A 23715-nucleotide genomic window follows, 5' to 3' on the forward strand; every position below is an offset into this window, starting at 1 on the left:
CTGAGGGTTTGACAAGATGGAAGAAACACTGGGGGGGGTGGGGGGGGGGGGGGGGGGGGGAGGTGGGTGGGGTATCAACTGTCAAAGGGACGAGGAGTTTTAATGCTTTGGAGGCAGGAGTAAATGGTGCAGAATGGGCAGTCAGTGTCAGTGTCAGTATCAGAGCAGAGGGGGTTGGTCTCCGAGCAGATATCCAGCTAAGAAGAGGTGGCGATGGGACGTTGAGCAGGAGGCCATCACTGATTCACTCCATCTGTTTTCTGTCAATGGGGCAGTCTGCCACAGACACTCAGCGCTGCCTCTTCCCCTCCCCTGCTATTGAGGGCGTCCGACCAACCCTCAGCACACCACACGCCCAGCATTGTCTGAACCCCCTCAGCAAACCACCGCCAGACTGCCAACACACCAGTCTCCTGTCAGAGACCCATTGTGCTCGCTGTCAGATGGTGTGACTGCAGTTCTCTTCACACTTAAGCTCAAACCACTCCCGCTCCCTCCCCCCACCAAAAGGTGCACCTTTTACAGAGCATGAAATGCTGTTAACAAATCCTGCTTTGTCTCGCCAATTTGTTAAAAGCATTTCACGCTCTTTTGACCCGTTAACGCACAAGTCTGAATGATCTTTCGCTGGTTTCTCCATCAATCTGCCCGGTTCTGTAAACTCTTCCACCGACACTCCCCCCCATCCCTCCCCTTTCAGATCTCTTAACAATCTCACCGGACTGTGTTAGAGAGAGCAGGCAAGGTTCCAAAATACAGTCCCATGAGGTTCTGATATCTGAGTGTTGGCCACTATTCCTGAAGAAGGGCTCATGCCCGAAACGTCGATTCTCCTGCTCCTTGAATGTTGCCTGACCTGCTGCGCTTTTCCAGCAACACATTTTCGGCACTATTCGATGAAGCCAAGAACATGCAAGTCCTGGCTCAAGAATTATCCATTTTACACTCACTCGGTGGTACAGAATTAAAACCTTCCTAAACACAAGAATGGAGATCAGAGTCCAGCGTGGGGTGCTGGAAACGCACAGCAGGTCAGGCAGCATCCGAGGAGCAGGAGAATCGACGTTTTGGGCATAAGTCCTTCATCAGGAACGAGTTCATTCCTGATGAAGGGCTTGTGCCCAAAACATCGACTCTCCTGCTCCTCGGATGCTGCCTGACCTGCTGTGCTTTTCCAGCGCCACATTCTTGACACTAAACACACCAATGCTATTGTTCAAATGGTCACAATTTAAACTGCAGGGGCAAAGAGCTAACTCCAACTGGCTGAGGCTTTGCCATGGAGGAAGCGCCAGGGAACTATTGGCTCCACGAGGTACCAGGTGATTCAAAACAACAAGGAAACAAGGCTCTTCTGCCGTTTGCAGAGAATGGGTCCCAGTGTCTGACTCCAATGCCACTGCTACAAAATGCAAACAAATCAAGTTACAAATGCGACTGTTCATTTTAAATGGGAGGCTGGTGTAGCTATTGATTCACTCAGGTAAGCTCAGCAAGCGCTGTCCAATCACGAAAAACTATCGAACAGTCGATGATTTGTTTCGCTTGACTACTCAGACAACATCTCCGTGTTTTCAGCAATCTTTAACTGTACAGTTAGTTGGAGAGTGATGGGTGCAGAAGAAGCTGGGGATTGGGTGGGAGGGATGAAGGAAAGACATTGGGGAGCTTGGTTGGGTGGTGTGGGGGCAAGAGGTTGGAGAGTTTGGGGTGGGGGGGGGGAGGGAAGTGAGGTGGTAGCTGGGGGACTGGCAGGAAGTGAGGTGGTAGCTGGGGGACTGGCAGGAAGTGAGGTGGTAGCTGGGGGAACTGGCGGTAGAGGGAGCCATTGTTGGGCTCAGTCAGTAGGAGACCACCTCCAGGCAGTAGGGCTAGTCCTTCAGATCTCAATAGGCTTGCAGGTGGACTCAGAGCTTACAGCTAGTCTTGATCATTGGGCTTTAAGGGGTCACTTACCCCATTCCTCTCCACCTTCAAGGATATATACCCTTTCTCATCTAGATCCCGCCTCCCGTAAAACGACCCAAGATGGGATGACATTGGCAAACGAGCCGCCCATGAATTTTTGTACCCGCTTACCCTCAGACAGCGACCAACATTCGACACAAGAATACAAGAGGTGGCATGGTGTCTCAATGGTTAGCGCTGCAGCCTCACAGCACCAGGGACCTGGGTTCGATTCCCGCCTTGGGTGACTGTCTGTGTGGAGTTTGCACATTCTCCCCATATCTGCGTGGATCCCCTCTGGGTGCTCCAGTTTCCCCCCACAATCCAAAGCTGTGGAGGTTAGGGTGAATTGGCCATGGGAAATTGTCCATAGTAATAGGTGCATTAGGTAAGGGAATGAGTCTAGGTGGGTTACTCTTCAGAGAGTCGGTGTGGACTTGTTAGGCCAAAGGGCCGGTTTCCACACTGTAGGGAATCTAATCTCTAAGACACTGCTTCGCCCTAGTGCAGGACACTCCCATTTAACAAGTGACCACACTAGCTAGTCCAACACGCACGACAGTGCTGCCCTGTTGGAGGTGCCGTTTCCTACCAGCACGAGATGTGGAACCGAAGCCTTGGGCCTATTCTCCAACGCAGACGGAAACGATCCCACGGCCCTGTTTTGAAGAGGAGCAGGCAACATCTCTCCCGGAGTCCTTGTCGAGATTTCTCCTTCAACCAAAGTCATTGCATCTAGTCACACACGCTTTAGTGTTTGTGGGAGCTTGTTGCTGCATTTCCTATATTATGTGTGGCACGGTGGCTCAGTGGTTAGCACTGCTGCCTCACAGCACCAGGGTCCCAGGTTCGGTTCCAGCCTCAGGCGACTGTCTGTGTGGAGGTTGCACATTCTCCCCATGTCTGCGTGGGTTTCCTCTGGCTACTCCAGTTTCCTCCCACAATCCAAAGATGGTATGACAGGTCGGCGCAGCATCGAGTGCCGAAGGGGCTGTACTGCACTGTAATGTTCCATGTTCTGTGTAAAGGTCAGGTGAATTGGCCATGCTAAAATGTCCATAACGCTAGATGCGTTAGTCAGAGGGAAATGGGTCTGGGTGGGTTACTCTTAGGAAGATTGACGTGGACTGGTTGGGCCGAAGAGCCTGTTTTCACACTGTAGGGAATCTAACCAATAAGCAACTGCACTTCAAAAATGAAGTCCATCACTGGCTTTGAAAGGTCTTTGCAATGTCCTGAACAGCACCAGGTTTCTCCTCTTTTCATTTTCTGAGCCTCAAATTCAAATATTTAAGGGCTTAAACCCTACTGCAGATAGCCATGCTAACTGGACACCACAGAGGCTCACAGTGAGAGGGTAGGGAATAATTGAATGAGGCACAATGCCCCCATCCTCTGGTTAGCCTCATCCTTCCCTTCAACATCCACTCGGAAGATCATCTCCATGATGAAGACAATGGAAAACTCCCTTCCCTCAGGATGAAATACTCTTCCCTCAGGAAGAATATCACATAAAGCCCCTCAACCCAACTGGAAAGCATACCCACCATGTCACCATCTGCTCTGCCATACCAATCTTGGACACATACACAAACAAAGTACTGAAAAGAAACTAAAACCTAACCAACTAACAGATTGATTTTCTCCCAGCGCTGCTGCAGTGTGATCAGTAATTGTTTGGAGATTACAGGCAACTGGGAGGATTGCCAGTGGAACAGCAAACAGCACTTCCCATCCACTGACTCCATCTACACTTCCCACTGCTTCGGGAAGGCAGCCAACATCAGCAAAGATCCCTCCCACCCCCCTCCAGTTATAATCTCTTCCAACCCCTTCCATCAGGCAGAAGATACAGAAGCTTAAACACGCGTACCAACAGATTCAAGAACAGCTTCTTCCCCGCTGTTATTAGACTTCTGAACGGACCTCACAAATTTCAAACTTGATCTTGCTCTCTGTACACCATCTCTGCAGCTGTAACATTATATTCCTCGCTCTGATCTACTGTGCTGCACACAAACTGAGACTTTTCACATGGGACAATAATACATCAAATCATTGCCTCACAGCTCTCTGTCCTTAAAATACATTCAAGGGAATATGGGTGTCATTGGCTGGGCCAACACTTTATTGCCTGTCGCTAATTGACTTGGAGAAGGTGATAGTGAGCTGCCTACTTAAGCTACTGCAGTCCTTAAGGGTGGAGGGACACGCACACAGTACTGTTAGGAAAGGAGAGCTGGGATTTCAACCCAGCGATTATGACGGAATCTGGATCAGTGGTGCTGGAAGAGCACAGCAATTCAGGCAGCATCCGAGGACAGGCAAAATCGACGTTTCGGGCAAAAGCCCTTCATCAGGAATGACAATTACAGTTCAAAGTGAGCGAGTACTTGGAGGGCACTTGCAGATTACTGAGTTAGGAATCCAAAGTGAGGACTACAGATGCTGCAGGTAAGAGTCGAGTGTGGGGTGCTGGGAAAGCACAGCCGGTCAGGCAGCATCCGTGGAGCAGGAGAATCAACGTTTCGGGCATAAGCCCTTCATCAGGAATGAGGCTTGTGGCCCAAGGGGGCTGATTCCTGATTCATTCCGCATTCTTGATGAAGGGCTTATGCCTGAAACGTCAATTCTCCTGCTCCTCAGATGCTGCCTGACTTGCTGTGCTTTCCCAGCAACACACTCATGTCAGAGGAATCCAAAGGCCAGTTTACTGCACTGGCCTATATGCAACCTCAGAGGATGGCCTAGTGGGTATTATCACTGGGCTGCTCATCCAGAGACCCAAGAAACACTCTGGGGGAACCCAGGTTCGAATCCTGCCACAGGCAGTTGGTGGAATTAAGAATTTAATGATGACCAGGACCCAGGTTCAATTCCACTCTCGGGTGACAGTGTGGAGTTTGCACACGCTCCCCGTATCTGTGTGTTTCCTCCCACAATCCAAAGACATGCAGGTTAGGTGAAATGGCCATGCTAAATTGATCCAAGGTGTTGAGAGATGTGTAGGGTAGGGCATTAGTCAGGGATAAATGTAGAGTAATATGGTGGGGGAATGGGTTTGGGTGGGTTACTCTTCGGAGGGTCGGTGTGGACTTGTTGGGCTGAAGGGTCTGTTTCCACACTGTAGGGATTGTATTATGAACCCATTATTGGGGAAAACCTCACAAGGTTCACTAATGTCCTTCAGGGAGGAACTGTCGTCATTACTTAGTCTGGGCCTACATGTGACTCCTGACCCACTGCCATGTGGTTGACTGTTAACTGCCCTCTGGGCAATTAGGGAGGGCGGGGCCAGTGATGTCCTCACCCCATAAATAGTTAAGAAAAAAACTTCATACCAACAACGTCAGCTTCTTGACAGTGCTCAGAAAGGGCCTAGCTAGTCATAGTGTTGGGTCTCATTTAGTTCTCCATTTAAAGTTAACAGGCTTTTTATCATACGGAAGTGAGAGAAGTGTGGGAGAAGCGAGGGTGGGTGATTGTCAGAGGCTCATTCCCCAAGGATCCTTGAAGGCAAAGTGAGAATTTAGGCCAACATTGATAAATCCTGGAACACCCGCACACTGAGGGGACGGTTTGGTCACTGAACACATGAGTCATCAGCTTTTCTGGCAAAACTTCTGTAAGAGATGTGTGAGACTCTTAAACTGAAAAATAAAATGAAACCAGAAAAAAAAACATGTGGGAACATTGATTTTGGGAATCAGAGTTGTTGAGGGCGGGGGGTCGAGTGTTTGAGAGGTGCAGCATGTATCAACCAGGCATAACCACATATGTTGCTCATCGTCCTCCCCTCCGACCTGTGTAAAATCGCAACGAGGTGGAAGGTCTGTTTCCCCTTTTTCAACATAGAGCATTGCCAAATCAGAAAGGGAGCTGCGTGGCCACAGCTAGACAGGCAAGAGGCTGGAGGAACACAGCAAGCCAGGCAGCATCAGGAGGGACAGGCAGGAGGCTGGAGGAACACAGCAAGCCAGGCAGCATCAGGAGGGACAGGCAAGAGGCTGGAGGAACACAGCAAGCCAGGCAGCATCAGGAGGGACAGGCAGGAGGCTGGGCGAACACAGCAAGCCAGGCAGTATCAGGAGGGACAGGCAGGAGGCTGGGAGAACACAGCAAGCCAGGCAACATCAGGAGGGACAGGTAGGAGGCTGGAGGACCACAGCAAGCCAGGCAGCATCAGGACGTGGAGAAGTCGACATTTCGGGTGTAACCTTTCTTCAGGACTAGGGGGTGAGTGTAAGGGGAGCTGCAGATAAAGGGGTGATCGGGGAGGTTGTGTGTGGGGTGTTGAGGTAGGGATAGGTGGACACAGGTAGAGAGAGTGCAGCCTGATTGGTTGATCTGACCAAGTGTGACCAGGTTTGGTAGCACAACAGAAAATAAAAAGTTTCCTCATGGCCTCAATGAGGAAGATCCTTGGGCTGCTGGACCCTCTACCCAGGAGCAGATCTTGGAAGGGGATTTTAACCTACATTCCCAAACTGGAGAGATTCTATACCAAAACAAAAAGGGTGGTACGGTGTCTCAGTGGTTAGCACTGCTGCCTCCCAGCGTCAGGGACCCAGGTTCTTTCTATAGATCTGAAACAGAACCACATCCGGCAAAGTCTGGCACTCCAGAAGCTTGGTGCCATCCGGCATAAGAGTGTGGTGCTGGAAAAGCACAGCAGGTCAGGCAGCATCTGATGAACAGGAGAGTCGACATTTCGGGCATAAGCCCCTCTGCTCCTCGGATGCTGCCTGACCTGCTGTACTTTTCCAGTGCCACACCCTCAGCCTTGGTCTCTAGCATCTGCAGTCCTCACCTTTCTCTAGTAAATACACGGGTGGCCAGCCACCCTGCGAGTTCCCCTCCCATCCGCACACCCCAACACGACTTGGAAACACATGTCTGTGCCTTTGCTGCTGGGTTAAAATCCTGGAACTCCCTCCCTTTGGAGCCACCTGCAACACAGCAATTCAAGATGGCGACTCACTACCACCACCTTGAAGGCCCCAAAGGAATGACCAATAAAAATTCCTGATGAAGGGCTTTTGCCCGAAACGTCGATTTTCCTGCTCCTCGGATGCTGCCTGACCTGCTGTGCTTTTAATCTTGACTCTAATCTCTAGCATCGGCAGTACCCACTTCCGCCTAATAAATGCTGCCCCAGCCAGCAATGCCTGCATCCCACGACTGGACAACAAAATGTTAGCTCAAGGGCCCTGGACTACAGCATCGGCGGCCATTTTAACGGGAGGCCTGAGCAGGAGGTGAATGACTCCAAGAGGCTCAAATCTGTCAGGAACAGGAGAACAGGGCCCAAGGTTGACCAGTAACGTGATATTTTAACCACATCTTTGGTCAGGGGGAGCAGAAGGGCTCTCCACAATTTCCAGGCCTCCTCTCGTGACCAAAGATTGTTCCACACAACCCGGAGTTCAAAAGTGAAATGCTCTGACTGCCTGGCTCTCCCAGAGTGTCACGCTAATGGAGCTTCCAGCTGCTTCCCTCCATTGTCCCAACTCCTCCTGCTTGGGAAGTTGGGAAGCAACATGCTATTGAGTCCTGGTCATCAACAAGTGGTTTACCAGCAGGCTGTCAGGAGATTGTGCACGTACCCTTTCCCTTTCTCCTGACACGGAGCAGCCACGTGGGAATAACACAGCCGCGGCCCACATTCTACTCCCACCCAGTCAATAGCCTCCCGCGCGGCTCCAAAACCAACTAGAAGGATTGTCAGATCGGCCACCATCTCAGTGAAGGGCCAGGCTGACTCGATGGGCTCCTAAGTTGTCTGGTCTAAGTGTACCCCTTGCTATAAGGTTGGGCCAATGTATGCACAGAAAGATCCCATGGTCCACCGTGTGGGAATAACCAGATTGCCTTTTTTCTGAAGTTGGTTGAGAGATAACGGTTGGGTGGGATTCCCAGGGTAACTCCCTTGATCTTATAGAGTCAGAAAATTATACAGCACAGGCCTGGGAGGGTTACTCTTTGGAGGGTCAGTATGGACCTTTTGGGCCGAAGGGCATGTTTCCACATTGTCGGAATTCTGTGGACAGCACGGTGGCTCAGTGGTTAGCACTGCTACCTCAGTGCCAGGGACCTGGGTTCAATTCCACCCTCGGGTGACTGTGCAAACTCCACACAAACATTCTCCCTGTGTGTGTGTGGGTTTCATCTGGGTGCTCCGGTTTCCCCTCACAGTCCAAAGACGCGCAGGTTAGGGTGGACTGGTCATGGGAAATTGCCCCATAGTGTTCAGGGATGTGTACGTTAGGTGTAAATGTAGAGTAATGTGGAATGGGTTTGGTGGGATACTCTTTGGAGGGTCGTTGTGGACTTGTAGGGCCAAAGGGCCTGTTTGCACGCTGTAGGGATTCTATGACACAGATCTTCTTAAAATAGTGCAGTGAGATCTTTTGAAACACACCCTGGATGGAATAATAGAGACCTCCATAAGACCATGAGATTTAGGGCCATTCAGCCCATTGTGTCTGCTCCACCACGCCATCATGGCTGATAGGTTTCTCAACCTCATCCTCCTACCTTCTCCCCGTGATCCTTGATCCCTTTACCAACCAAGAACTGATCTGTCTCTCTCTTAAAGACCCTCATGACTAGGCCTCCATGGTCCTCTGCAGCAATAGGTTCCACAGAGTCACCACCCTCCGGTGAAGAAATTCCTCCTCATCTCAGTTCTGAAGGGTCACCCCTTCACTGTGCCCCTGGGTCCTAGTCTCTCCTAAGAGTGGCTCCAACTCCACTCTGTCCAGGCGTCTCAGTATTCTACAAGTTTCAATCCGACACCAGGCCCTCATCCTTCTCCACTTCATGGAGTACAGGCCCAGCGTCCTCGTATTCATCCCCGGGATCATTCTTGTGAGCCTCCTCTGGACCCCCCTCCAACATCCCTCCTTAGATAACGGGCCCAAAGCCACTCTCAACATTCCAACTTACTTTGGTTTAAAGATGTTCCCCTAAGTGGGTATGCCCTACTTGACGGCCTAAGTGGTATTACCACTGGACTGTTAATCCAGAGGCCCAGAGAAAATTCTGGGGACCTGGGTTCGAAGCCTTGGCGCGCCAGATGATGGGATTTGAATTCAACGAACATCTGGAATGAAGAGTCAAATGATGACCACGAATCTATTGCTGAAAAAGCCCATCTGGTTCACTCATGTTCACCACAGAAAGAAACTGCCGTCCCTACCTGGCCTGGCCTTACACGTGATGCCAGACCCACAGCCATGTGACTCTACACTGCCCTCTGGGTAATTAGGGATGGGCAATAAATGCTGCACTAGGCATTGATGCCCTCATCACGTAAATGGAGTGAAAAAAGAACTACCTCAGTATAGATTCGGGAGAGGTTCTTGAGGTCAGAGTCTGGAAAAGGGACTGCCAGCCCCGAAAGAAGCCAGCCAGGAGCAGCTTGGGCTGAGCTAGAGAGTTATTGCGTTGTGGATGTTTTGCCAGCATTAAGTCAAGCCTCGGTCTTTTTGTGGCTTCTGTCTCTTTCCTTCCTTCCTTCCGAAGTCCCTGACGAAACCTGCATTGGGACAGTGACCCTGGGATTCCCTGCGGCCTTGCTGAGGTTAGGACTCCCCAACACGCCCCCTCCCCCGTTTTCCGATCGGCTGCGAGACAGCTGCAGTGGCAGCCTCTGAGAGACTGCCCGGCAAGGGGGTGCTCAGACTACAGGTATCCCTCAAAAAGTGTAGCTGCCTCCTCATCCCCTCCCCCGCTCCCACATCAACAAGATGAAACAAATTCTAAGCAAAGTCTCTGAACTCCCCAGGTGGAAGCTGGAGCCTGGTGTGTTTGGTTTCTGAGGGGGTGGGATTGTTGCTGGATTTGGAAACAGAGGAGGCCATTCAGCCCAATGAGGATTGCTCTAGCTGCCACAGTCCAGCTGTCTCTTCATAGGTTACAACGGAACAACTCAACTTCCAAAATATTGGATTTTTAAATGCAATTAAAAAATTTCACCACCTTTTCACTCACTGAGTTCCAGACGCTCTGGTGAAGATAAAGTCCCTCCTCAAAAGTCCTTCCAACCCTCCTGCTAATTGCATTAAACACATTTGCTCTCTGCAGTTGTAGACCTCTCTGTTAAGGGAAATGAGTCCTTCCTATCCAGACCGGTCTGTCTATCCTGCTCACTACTTTATCAACCTCCACAAACATCTCTGTACGGCCTCTGCTACTCCAAGGAAAACAAGAGCAAGATAAAAATGCTAAAACATTGCGGTCCTGGCAAATCCTCAAATCTACGTCCTGAAGACTGTGCGTTTCTCCAGCTGTGGTCTAGCTACTGCTTTACATAGTTCCAGCCATAACCTCTCAGTTCTTGCATCCCCATGCCTCAGAGCACGAACTGAAGCATCCCACACGCTCGGAATGGCAATTGATTTGGAAAGGGTTAGGGTTTGGTGACCTGGGTGTCATGGTTACTGAAGGAAGCTTGCAGACAGTGAAGATGGTCGGTGGCATGTTAGCCTTCATAGTGAGAGGTTAGAGTACAGGGAGCAAGGATGTCCTGCTGTAATTATACCGGGCCTTGTTGAGACCACACCCTGCTGTGTGTAGTCTTGGTCTCCTTATTAGATTCTCCTACAGCGTGGAAACAGGCCCTTCGGCCCAATAAGTTCACACTGAACCTCTGAAGAGTAACCCAGCCAGACCCATTTCCCTCTGACTAACGCAGCTAACACCACAGGCAATTTAGCAATCCACCCTGACCTGCACATCTTTGGACTGTGGGAGGAAACCGGAGCACCCGGAGGAAACCCACGCAGACACGGGGAGAATGTGCAAACTCCACACAGACAGTCGTCCCGAGGCCGGAAGCAGACCTGGGACCCTGGCATTGTGAGGCAGCAGTGCTAACCACTGAGCCACCATGCTGCCCCTGAAGGAGGACATTCTAGCTACGAAGGGAGTGCAATGGAGATTTACAGACCGATTCCTGGGATGACAAGATTGATGTATGGACAGTTAGGTCTATATTTATTAGAGTTTAGATCAATGGTGCGAGCGAGATCTGATAGAAATCTATAATATTCAAACAGGACTAGAAAAGGTCTAAGTTTCCCATGACCAGGGAACACACCCTGAAGAAACCAGTTTGAGCATTTAGTTTGTGATGAGGATTAACATTTTCACCCAGAGATATTAGTTTGATTTGATTTATTATTGTCACATATACTGAGATACTGTGAAAAGAACTGTTCTGCGTGCTATCCGGACAAATCATACCTTACAGGAGTACATCAGGGTGATGGAAAAGAATGCAAAATATAGTGTTACAGCTACACAGAAGGTGCAGAGAAAGATCAACTGTAATGTTTGAGAGGTCTGTTCATAACTCTGACAATAGCGGGGAAGAAGCTGTCCTCGAATCTGTTGGTCTGTGTTTTCAACCTTTTGTATTTTCTGCCTAACGGAAGAGAGTATAAGAGAATGATGAGCCCGGGGAATTCTCTGCCATAAAAAAGCAGTTGAGGTCAAAACATTGAACATTTTCAAGGAGTCAGATAGAGTTATAGAGATACAGAGCACAGAAACAGACCCTTCGGTCCAACTCGTCCATGCTGACCAGATATCCTAAATAGGTCTAGTCCCATTGGCCCATATCCCTCCAAACCCTTCCTATTCATATATGCGTCCTAATGCCTTTCAAATGTAATTGTACCAGCCTCCACCACTTCCTCTGGCAGCACATTCCATACACATACCACCCTCTGTGTGAAAAGGTTACCCTTTAGAGTTGGAAGGTTAAAAGGTATGGGGGACAAGGTGAGAACAGGGGACAGTGTTGGATGATCCGCCATGAATACTGCAGCAGGGTCAAAGGGCCGAATGGCCTTCTCCTGCTCTGATAAACTGGGCTTCTACATATTATCTCCCCGTGCTGCTGCCATCAAGGATTCGTGGATATGCATGGCCAAATCGGCTCCATTATTCTGTCCATCTTCATGGCCTCATAGCTCATTGGAACATCAACACATCACCTCACACTTCTCAGGATTAAATTCCATTTGCCACTTTCATGCTCATTTCATCAATCCACCATTTCTTCCGGCAGCGCCCAGCTTGCTTCCTCATTCTCACCCACACAGCCAATGTTATATCATCCTGACGTTTACATCTCATTCATTGATAAATCCACCAGAAAAAGCGAACATCCTGATAGGCAAATGGGAAAAGGTCTTCCACTTACACAAATACCCATCAACCATTGCTCTTATGCTGATGTAAGTGAGTCCATTTTAGATTCAACTTGTTGCTTTCCCTTGGATCGAGCACTATATCAACACTCCACCCTCTCCCCACCCAAAACCCTGACCCACTCCCACTCCATTTATCTGCAGCTCCCCTCACCCTCCAGCCCTTAAGAAAGGTTCCACCCGAAACGTTGACTTCTCCAGCCTCCTGATGCTGCCTGCCTTGCTGTGTTCTTCCAGCCTCCAGCCTGTCCCTCCTGATGCTGCCTGGCTTGCTGTGTTCCTCCAGCCTCCAGCCTGTCCCTCCTGATGCTGCCTGGCTTGCTGTGTTCCTCCAGGCTCCTGCCTGTCCCTCCTGATGCTGCCTGGCTTGCTGTGTTCCTCCAGCCCTCTGCCTGTCCCTCCTGATACTGCCTGGCTTGCTGTGTTCCTCCAGCCTCCTGCCTGTCCCTCCTGATACTGCCTGGCTTGCTGTGTTCTCCCAGCCTCCTGCCTGTCCCTCCTGATGCTGCTTGCCTTGCTGTGTTCCTCCAGCCTCCTGCCTGTCCCTCCTGATGCTGCTTGGCTTGCTGTGTTCCTCCAGCCTCCTGCCTGTCCCTCCTGATGCTGCCTGGCTTGCTGTGTTCTCCCAGCCTCCAGCCTGTCCCTCCTGATGCTGCCTGGCTTGCTGTGTTCCTCCAGCCTCCTGCCTGTCCCTCCTGATACTGCCTGCCTTGCTGTGTCCCTCCAGCCTCTTGCCTGTCCCTCCTGATGCTGCCTGCCTAGCTGTGTTCCTCCAGCCTCCTGCTGGTCTACCTTGGATTCCAGCATCTACAGTTTTTTTTTGTCTCTAACGCTGGATTGTTGGTTGGGATGGTGGAACCAAGAGTCTTGGCATTATTGCAACTGGATGCCATACTGAGGGGTGGCAGGGAGGTGGGTGTTTAGAATGCAGGAAGTATAACAGGATAAAAGCAACTCTTGATTCACATCAACTACACGATTGTGTGAAATGGATAAGATAATGCAGCTGCTATCGTTACCAGTAACAGGATATAACGAGCACACAACGAACAGGGTGCATAGAAGTGAAGCTCTTCATGCTTAAGATACTAATCTTTTCTCATGCAAAATGTTTGATAAGAGCAACCCAACATTTTCCATTTTAACGTCCGACTCATTGCATCCATTACTCACCCTCTCTGCTCTTCAACGCTTGTCCCTCTGAATGCATTTTAAAGTCAAACACATGCGAGAGAATGTCACACCATTACAGCTCAAGTCATGTCAGTCTCAAGTCTTCGGTTATCATTGGGTCTGGACCCAACTTCCTCCAATTCTAGCCTCAGAGATCCCTGATTTTCATTGTTTCAACTTTGGATGGCAGTACCTTCAATTGCACAGACCCAGACCGCTGCACGTCTCTCCCACGTCCATTCAGATTCCCCTCAAAGCCTACCTTTTTAAGCGGGCCTACATTGTGAAGTGGGATTTTCAGCTGATTGAGATGAAAAATGGGAAAAGCCCGATCAGTTCAAAAGAAATTGCTGTCAACACAAATAGCCATGATTTGGAGACACCGGTGTTGGACTGGGGTGTACAAAGTTAAAAAATCACACAACAACAATCCTTCACCTGATGAAGGAGCAGTGCTCCGAAAGCGAGTGCTTCCAAATTAATCTGTTCGACTATAATCTGGTGTTGTGCGATTTTTAAACTTTGAACACAAATAGTGTTTAGTGCACTTGCTCCCAGCTTGCTTGTTACAGTAAACATCTTAAAACATGAGATCTTGTTCTGTCAATTGGAAATTCTCTTTCCAAAGTTCCTGGCCTTCATTGGAATTGTAACCAACTACGTAATGACCAGGCTTATGAAGCACCTGTGAAGTGCTTTGGGACATCCTGAGGTCCTACAAGGTGCAATGGAAATGCCAATTCTTCCCTTCTGTTAGGGCAGATGACCAAAGGCCACGTCAAAGAAGCAGTTAAAGACAGCAAAGTGCGAGCTGAGCACAAAATGATTTTGAGTAGCCAAGAGACTTGGAATGAGATCAATTGGCCATTGAATGAAATGCTAACTGTGCCTCTCCAGCCCAGAAACCCATTTTGAAATTTGTGTGTGTGATCAGTCACAGGAAGTGGTGTCCCTCCACCCCTGTGGTTTCAAATTCTCAGGGTAGAGGTCTCGAAGAATAATTGAATGTGTAGAGTATGGATAGGGCCCTCTCCAGTTTAATAGTATCCTATAACAGGGCGACCAAAACTGAATGCATAACTCAGAAGAGGCCTCACCAACATCCCATCCAACCTCAACATAACGTCTCAACTCCTATACTCAAAGTTTTGAGCAATGAAGGTGAGATCTGGCCTTATACCTTTGCCCCATAAACCCTACACATTCTACCTTTTCAGAGAACTGTTACATTCTCTTCTGAATGTTTCCATTGAACCTGCCTCCACCACACTCCTCGGCAGCACGTGCCACTCACTATGTTTAACAAAATGCTCTCTCCCCCTCACGTCACTTTTACGTCTTTGACCAGTTACTTGAAATCCGCGTTCTCACCCCTTCACCAATGGGAACAGCTCCACCCTCTCGACACTGCCAGAGCTCCTCATGATTTTGAGCATCGCCACCCAATCTCCCATCATCTGTCTTCCCTTCAGGAAGCAGAGACCCAACTTCCCCAATTCATCTGTGCAATCCTCTCCCCTGCTGAAGACCAGGTTGCAAAATTTCCAAACCTGCGCAGTTTCCAGAGGTTGAAACATGCCAGGGGTTACAAAACTAAGAGATGGAGGTTAAGTTACAGATCAGCAAAAGGAACAGACTCAAGGAGGCTGAATGACCTCCCCCAGTTGGCATGTGCCAAAAGTTACTGGGGATAGGAAATCCCCTTGTTTTAAGACCAACGCAGTATTGAAAGTGTTTAGGTGTTCAGAAGTAAGGGTGTCTTGCTGCAGTTATACAGAGCCTTGGTGAGACCAGACCTGAAGTATTGTGTGCAGTTTCAGTCTCCTGGCCCAAGACAGGTTATATTTGCCTTAGAGTAAGTGCAGAAGAGGTACATGAGGCTGATACTCAGGATGAAAGGACTGTTTTACAGGGACAGATTGTTTCAACTGGGCCTGTATTCACTAGAGATTAGAAAAATGAGAGGCAATCTAATTGAAACGTATAAAATTCCAACGGGGTTGGACAGACCAGATGGAGGCAGGATGTTTCCCCTGTCTGGGGACAATTTCAGGACCATTCAGGACTGAGAAGAGGAAAGAACATGTCTTTATTCAAAGACTAGAGAGCCTGCTGCATCGTCAGTGGGTGAGGCACTGAATGTATTCGAGAAGGCGGCAGATTTTATTTAAATTTTTTAAAGATATCGGGGTATGGGGATTAAAGAGCAAGAACATAGGATTGAGATAGAGGATCAACCATGATATTGTTTAGATTTTAAGGGCATCAAAGGGTATGGAGGGGAAATTGAGTTTAAAAATCAAAGTTGATATTTACATTTTAAGGGCGTCAAAGGGAGAAAGCGAGAATATAGGACTGAGTGGGAGAATCAACCTTAATATGACAGAGGCTAAAATGATTGCAACATTTAAGTAGCATGGGTATGTGAATAGGAAGGGTTTGGAGGGATATGGGCCGGGTGCTGGCAGGTGGGACATCTGGTCGGCATGGACGGGTTGGACCGAAGGGTCTGTTTCTGTGCTGTACATCTCTATGACTCTATTTAGATTTTACGGTTGTCAGAGGGTAGAGAAAAAGCAGAGAATATATGTGGCATTGAGATAGAGACATGGCAGTGAGATTCAGATTAAGAACATCAAATGGTGTGGGGAGAAAGAATATTCTGTTGAGTTAGAAGATCAAACACGAAATAGCACAGATTTTAAAGGTCAAAAGGTTTGGAGGAGAGAATTGAGGATCAGGCATGATCCATCTGCCTCACAGCACCAGGGTCCCAGGTTCGATTCCAGCCTCGGGTAACTGTGTGGAGTTTGCACATTCTCCCCGTGCCTGCGTGGGTTTCCTCTGGGTGCTCCGGTTTCCTCCCACAGTCCAACGATGTGCAGGTTAGGGTGAATTGGCCGTGCTAAATTGCCCCATAGTGTTAGGTGCATTAGTCAGAGGGGAAATGGGTCTGGCTGGGTTACTCTTCAGAGAGTCAGCGTGGACTGGTTGGGCTGAAGGGCCTGTTGTTTCCACACTGTAGGGAATCAAATCGAATCCATTGAATGGGGCAGCAGTCTCGAGGGGCCGAATGGCCTACTCCTGCTATTTTCTAACTGAAAAAGCATCACCAGGATGTCGGAGCTTGCCTCTCCACCCAGTCAGGCAGCAGCTGCTGGCTTAGCATGCAAAGCACAACAAAAACAAAACACAAATAACTTTTTTTTCATTTAAGAGAGAACAGACGAATCCGCCCACCTGCTCCCAAACTCGGGAGATCCAGGTTTCCAGTAGCAGTTCCAGCCTGGACTTGTGGAACCTGCGAGTGGTTTTGAGAGCGATGAAGATGTCCCTCAGCTCCACCTGATGTTCCGGGTCAGCGGACCTGGGGTGGGCGAGTCCGCGGGGCATCTCGCTCTGAGCCGCTAGCGCCCGCTCCTCGGCACCGCTGCCGCTCGGGGCGACTGAGAGCCGGCTTGCCTGCAGCCCGCGCCCGCCGCTCTCCTCTCGCCGCTGGTAACCCACAGCGGCCACCAACAAAAAAGTGACCGTGGCCCCAAACAGGGTCAGGAAAATCCTCTTCAAACACAGGCGCATCTTGCCTCCTCTCTTCCTTGGGTTTTGTTTTTTTTAAACCTTAAACGTGCGAGAATAAAGTCCAATTTAAACCGCACTGCCACATTCTCCAGTCAGTCCGAGCCACGTTTTGAACTCTTGAAGTCCTAGTGTTGTAAAGGGACCCATCGACATTTCCATTAAAACCCCGCTCCCTTCTTAAATTCCACTGAGTTTTAAGTTAGAGTTGTACAGCCGTGACAGTATAAGGATGTACTAACTGGTCTGCAACTCTGTCTCTCTCTGATGCCTCTATCTAACTGTGCTTTTATATCTCCACTGTTCCACCTGTCTGCTGAGCGTGTCTCAACTTGTCACAACTTCTGGAGTAAGTTCCCTGTGTCAATTTCGTGAAATCAGATAAGGAGAGGGGAGGTGACAGGCTGGACTGGCCAATGGTTAACGAGGTTTGAGGGAGGAGGATGGAGTCAGAAGGAGGGAGGCACCCGCCCACAATTGCATGGGGTAAGGGGCCGGGGGGCGAAAGAGGCATTTTTTAACCCTTTGAAAGCCACCACTTTCTTGCCTTACCAACCCTTTCTTCTGTGTAAACATAAGCTCAGCTGTTCTGAAGAAGGGTTACACCCGAAACGTTGACTTCCCCACCTCCTGATGCTGCCTGGCTTGCTGTGTTCTCCCAGCCACCTGCCTGTCCCTCCTGATGCTGCCTGGCTTGCTGTGTTCTCCCAGCCTCCTGCCTGTCCCTCCTGATGCTGCCTGCCTTGCTGTGTTCCTCCAGCCTCCTGCCTGTCCCTCCTGATGCTGCCTGGCTTGCTGTGTTCTCCCAGCCTCCTGTCTGTCCCTCCTGATGCTGCCTGGCTTGCTGTGTTCTTCCAGCCTCCTGTCTGTCCCTCCTGATGCTGCCTGGCTTGCTGTGTCCTTCCAGCCTCCTGCCTGTCCCTCCTGATGCTGCCTGCCTTGCTGTGTTCCTCCAGCCTCCTGCCTGTCCCTCCTGATGCTGCCTGGCTTGCTGTGTTCCTCCAGCTTCCTGTCTGTCCCTCCTGATGCTGCCTGCCTTGCTGTGTTCCCCCAGCCTCCTGCCTGTCCCTCCTGATGCTGCCTGGCTTGCTGTGTTCTCCCAGCCTCCTGCCTGTCCCTCCTTATGCTGCCTGGCTTGCTGTGTTCCCCCAGCCTCCTGCCTGTCCTTCCTGATGTTGCCTGGCTTGCTGTGTTCCTCCAGCCTCCTGCCTGTCCCTCCTGATGCTGCCTGGCTTGCTGTGTTCCTCCAACCTCCTGCCTGTCCCTCCTGATGCTGCCTGGCTTGCTGTGTTCCTCCAGCCTCCTGCCTGTCCCTCCTGATGCTGCCTGGCTTGCTGTGTTCTCCCAGCCTCCTGTCTGTCCCTCCTGATGCTGCCTGGCTTGCTGTGTTCTTCCAGCCTCCTGTCTGTCCCTCCTGATGCTGCCTGGCTTGCTGTGTTCTCCCAGCCTCCTGCCTGTCCCTCCTGATGCTGCCTGGCTTGCTGTGTTCTCCCAGCCTCCTGCCTGTCCCTCCTGATGCTGCCTGGCTTGCTGTGTTCCTCCGGCCTCCTGCTTGTCTGCTTTGGATTCCAGCCTCTGCAGTTTTGTTTTGTCTGGAACACAAGTTCACACTGCTGCCTTCACTTCATGCTCGGACCAAGTTAAAAATCACACAACACCGGGTTACTGTCCAACAGGTTTATTTGGAAGCACTAACTTTCGGAGCACTGCTCTTTTATCAGGTAACTACTGGGACAGGATCATAGGACACAGAATTTAGAGTAAAACAGCATAACAGCAATCTAGGATTGCTCAATATATCATTTTAGTTGCATGTCACTGTGATCTTTTGCTATAATTCTGTGTCTTTTGATCCTGCTCCCACTAGCTACCTGATGAAGGAGCAGCGCTCCAAAAGCTAGTGCTTCCAAATAAAATCTGTTGGACTATAACCTTGAAGAAAATGAGGACTGCAGATGCTGGAGATCAGAGTCAAACGCTGTGGTGCTGGAAAAGCACAGCCGGTCAGGCAGCATCCGAGGAGCAGGAGAATCGACGTTTTGAGCATCAGCTCTTCATCAGGAACATTTCTGGTGTTGTGTGATTTTTAACCTTGTCCACACCAGTCCAACACCGGCTCCTCCACATCACGTCTCTGTACAGTTTGCACATTCTCCCCATGCCTGTGTGGGGTTCCTCCGGGTGCTCAGGTTTCCTCCCACAGGTTAGGATGGATTGGCCACGCTAAATTGACACGTTGGTGCCCAGAGATGTGCAGGCTAGGTGGGTTAGCCAGGGTTACAGGGATGGGGTCAGCGGGTGATTCTGGGCGGGATGCTCCTCCGAGGGTTGTGTGGACTCGATGGGCCGAACGGCCTGCTTCCACACTGTGGGGATTCTGTGATTCTACAACATAGGAACAGGCCTGTGCCTGTACTGACCCTGATGCCACTCTCTTTTTGATCAACACAAGTAGAGCTTCCTCTGAAACAAAAACAGAAATTGCTGGAAAAGCTCAGCAGGTCTGGCAGCATCCACGGAGAGAAATCAGAGTTAATGTTTCGGGTCCAGATTGTGGAGAGATGACCAGTGATCCTTCCTCAGAACAATCTGGACCTGAAACATTAACTCTGATTTCTCTCCATGGATGCTGCCAGACCTGCTGAGCTTTCCCAACAATTTCTGTTTTTGCTGCTGATTTACAGCATCTGTGGTTTTTTTTGTCAGTTTTTAATTAGCAAAGTTTCCTCGACTCTTTGGAACTCAAAATAAAGTTCTTTTAAAATAAAAACGATATCTCGTCAACTCTGCTCCACATCAAACACTCTGGGGACAGGGGCAACAAGGGGTTAAAAAACAGAGAAACATTTCTTCTTGTTTGAACAGAAAATAGAGTTCCTGTCACATCAAAAACTCTTGGGGACAGGGACAACAGGTAGTTGGGAATAAAAACTCCTCGAGTTCTTTCAAGGGATCCAAAATGATTATCGGAATTTTTTTAAAAAAAGCCCCTGCAGCGCCGCACACTGAAACCCAACACAAATTCAAAACGTCAAACAGGAACTTATACAACGGAACAGAAACTTAACTAAATTAAAATGCCATTTTCTAGGCTGATGATGCATTCCGAAAATGAAGGAGCTGGTCACAGACTTTAGGAAGCGAGTGGAGGTCACTACCCTCTGTCTGTAACAGTGATGCAGGAGATGCAATGGGATCAGTAAATGGGTAGAGAGACACTGCAGACAGGAGAGGTAGTGGGGCCACCTGGGACCTTGCTAAATGAAAAGCAAAGAACACACTACAATCAAAAATGTTCCCTCTCTAGACTGCAGAGGTTGGCTGACATTGCTTGAATAAACAAGGTCCTTACACTTGTAAGTACCGGCCATAATTTTCTGCAGCACGTCAAATTGACAATTATATACTCATGTAAAAGTCAAATTTCCAAAGCCAAATATTTAGCCAAAATATAAAGGCTGACTGATACATACGCACTATTTTTGAGGGGTTGAAATCCAGCCTCTCCAATCATCGTGCTATTTCTGGACATCGCTGGCTGGGCCAGTATTTATTACCCATCCCTAATTGCCCAGAGGGCAGTTAAGAGTCACCCACATTGCTGCGGGTCTGGAGACCAGACCAGGTAAGGATAGCAGATTTCCTTTCCCAAAGGGACGCACGTGAACCAGCTAAGTATTTGAGAGAAGTGCAGATGTTGGCGAGTCAGAGTCGAAAAGTGTGGCGCTGGAAAAGCACAGCAGGTCAGGCAGCATCCGAGGAGAAGGAGAGTCAGCGTTTCGGGCATAGGCCCTTAATCAGGAATTTCTCCTGCTCCTCGGATGCTGCCTGACCTGCTGTGTTTTCCCAGCACCAAACTTTCCGACAGCTAGGTATTTGCAAAAATCAACAACGCTCCCCTTCAGATTAACTCTTTATTCCAGACTCGTTTTGAATGGAATCCAAATTTCACCATCTTTCATGATGGGATTTGAACCCACATCTCCAAAATATTAACCTGGAGTGTTAACCCACTACACCACCACATACTTGACAAGCTTAGGCATCTGAGTTGCTGCTCTGTGGACAGTAAAATCCCAGAAAGACATCTTGGTGCAATATGAATTCTGTTTATAAAGCTGGAAGGAAAAAGCTAGTCTCAGTAATTGCGTCCATTGGCAGAATTCAATGCTTTCTGCTGTGGCAGGGTTGGCAAAGCATTCAATCAAGGTGCCACCTTTGACCTCTGCCCTCATTAAGACCTGTAGCAATAGGCCCTTGTCCTTCCTTACCTCCCAACTAGCAATGGAGGCTCTTACGTGGACTACTGAGGGGGAAAGGGAAATGTGGCTCTGGTCACCCTGTTACAGGAGGGATATTATTAAAAACTGGAGAGGGTTCAGAACATATTTACCAGGATGTTGCCAGGAATGGGAGGTTTGAGTTATAAGGGGAGGCTGGGTCTTTTTTCACTGGAGCATAGAAGTCAAAGGGTGACCTTATAGAGGTTTATAAAACCATGGGGATTATAGATAAGTTGAACAGCAGGTGTCTTTTCCCTCAGGTAGGGATTTCAAGACTAGGGGGCATATTTTTAAGGTGAGAGATTTAACAAAGATTTGGAGGGCATATTTATTTACACAGAGGGTGGTTCGGATGTGGAATGAACTTCCTGAGAAAGTAATGGGTACAGGCACAGTTGCAATGTTTAAAAGACACTTGGATACGTACATGGATAGACAAAGTTCAGAGGGAATGGCAGGAGCAGACCGGTGGGACTTTACAGTTTGGGATCATGTTCAGCATGGACTGGTTGGACTGAAGGATCTCTTTCCATACAGTATTACTAGTAATGTGGAACTCCAGGCTATTGTTCACAGATCATGGGCTCGAATCCTACTAAGGCAGATGGTGCTATTTGAATTCAGTACAAATCTGGATTTAAAACTAAACTAGCCCTAATGGCAATCACCATTGACTCTGATAAAGGAGACAATAAATCCCCTAGCAGGTTCATTAATGCTGCCCCTATCTGGTGTAGCTTACATCTGACTCCAGAGCCAGTCATGCGGTTAACTCTTTAAATAAAATGTCTTCAGAGCACTTGAAAATAGATGATAAACGATGCTAGTGATGCCCACATCCTATGAATAAATAAAATAATTAATTCACACTAAAGAGAGAAGAATCTGTGTTTTCAAGAATAAGTATTTAAAATGGCACAATCTGCCCAAAGCATTTTATGAAAAAGTGTAATTTGACAAAAATAATTAACTTTAATCAACCTATTCAGACAGCTTATGACATCTCGTGGAGTGGCAAGGCGGCTTAGTGCTGCTACCTCATAGCACCAGGGACCTGGGTTCGATTCCCGCCTCGGGTGACTGTCTGGGTGGAGTATGCATACTCTCCCTGTGTCTGCATGGGTTTCCTCTGGGCTCCTCCCACAATCCAAAGATGTGCAGGACAGGTGAATTGGCCATGCTAAATTGCCCATTGTGTTCGGGGATGTAAAGGTTAGTTGCATTAGTTAGGGGTAAATGTAGAGGCTTGGGTGCATACTCTTCGGAGGGTTGGAAGGGCCTGTTTCCTCACTGTAAGGATTCTTTGAAAATTGGGGGCTAATTCCCTCAAGGACTCACCAACATTTTGATAATGGCCGATAACCTGTTTATGTGACATTGATTGAGGGTTAAATTGGTGTCCATTTATTTATGTTGCTGGAAAAGCGCAGCAGGTCAGGCAGCATCCAAGGAACAGGAGAATCGACGTTTCAGGCATAAGCCCTTCTTCAGGAATGAGGAGGGTGTACCAAGTGGGCTGAGATAAAAGGTAGGGAGGAGGGACTTGGGGGAGGGGTGCTGGGAATACGATAGGTGGAAGGAGGTTAAGGTAAGGGTGATAAGAGGTCAGGAAGAAGATTGCAGGTCAAGAAGACGGTGCTGAGTCCGAGGGTTGGAACTGAGATATGGTGGGGGGGAGGGGAAATGAGGAAGCTGGAGAATTCTGCATTCATCCCTAGGCGGAAGATGAGGCGCTCTTCCTCCAGGCGTCGTGTTGCCATGGTCTGGTGATGGAGGAGTCCAAGGACCTGCATGTCCTTGGCGGAGTGGGAGGGGGAGTTAAAGTGTTCAGCCACGGGGCAGTTGGGTTGGTTGGTCCGGGTGTCCCAGAGGTGTTCTCTGAAACGTTTCGCAAGTAGGCGGCCTGTCTCCCCACTGTAGAGGAGGCCACATCGGGTGCAGCGGATGCAGTAAATGATGTGTGTGGAGGTGCAGGTGAATTTGTGATGGATATGGAAGGATCCCTTGGGGCTTTGGAGGGAAGTAAGGGGGGAGGTGTGGGCGCAAGTTTTGCATTTCTTGCGGTTGCAGGGGAAGGTGCCGGGAGTGGAGGTTGGGTTGGTGGGGGGTTTGGACCTGATGAGGGAGTCACAGAGGGAGTGGTCTTTTCAGAACGCTGATAGGGGTGGGGAAGGAACCTCCAGATACATCGTATCATCCTTCGTCATTTCCGCCACCTCCAAACAGACCCCACCACCTCCAAACAGACCCCACCACCAAGGAAATAGACACATACGCAAACAGGAACACACCCAGACATGCAAACAGAAACACGCACACACAGATACGCAAACAGAAACACACATATACACAGACACGCAAACAGAAACACACACACACACACACAAAGAGAAACACACAGACACGCAAACAGAAACATACACACACAGACATGCAAACAGAAATACAATCTCACACACACAAATAGAAACATACACACACACGCACATACACAGGCACACAAACAGATCACACAC

General features: G+C 49.2%; 1 protein-coding gene across 1 annotated transcript in view; it reads right to left on the reverse strand.

Annotated features, from left to right (window-relative positions):
- The window catches only part of LOC122542250 (beta-1,3-N-acetylglucosaminyltransferase lunatic fringe-like), a 56146-nt gene extending 38887 nt beyond the window's left edge, over positions 1–17259 (reverse strand). Inside the window, exon 1 of the mRNA XM_043679791.2 lies at positions 16581–17259. Coding sequence (XP_043535726.1) covers positions 16581–16919 — 339 coding nt within the window. The 5' untranslated portion in view covers positions 16920–17259. The remainder of the gene's footprint in view (positions 1–16580) is intronic.
- Positions 17260–23715: the final 6456 nt, after the last annotated feature.

The sequence above is a fragment of the Chiloscyllium plagiosum genome, unplaced genomic scaffold (genome assembly GCF_037043375.1).
Source record: "Chiloscyllium plagiosum isolate Xiang-an unplaced genomic scaffold, Cpla_swu_hap1 HiC_scaffold_33, whole genome shotgun sequence".
Taxonomy (NCBI): domain Eukaryota; kingdom Metazoa; phylum Chordata; class Chondrichthyes; order Orectolobiformes; family Hemiscylliidae; genus Chiloscyllium; species Chiloscyllium plagiosum.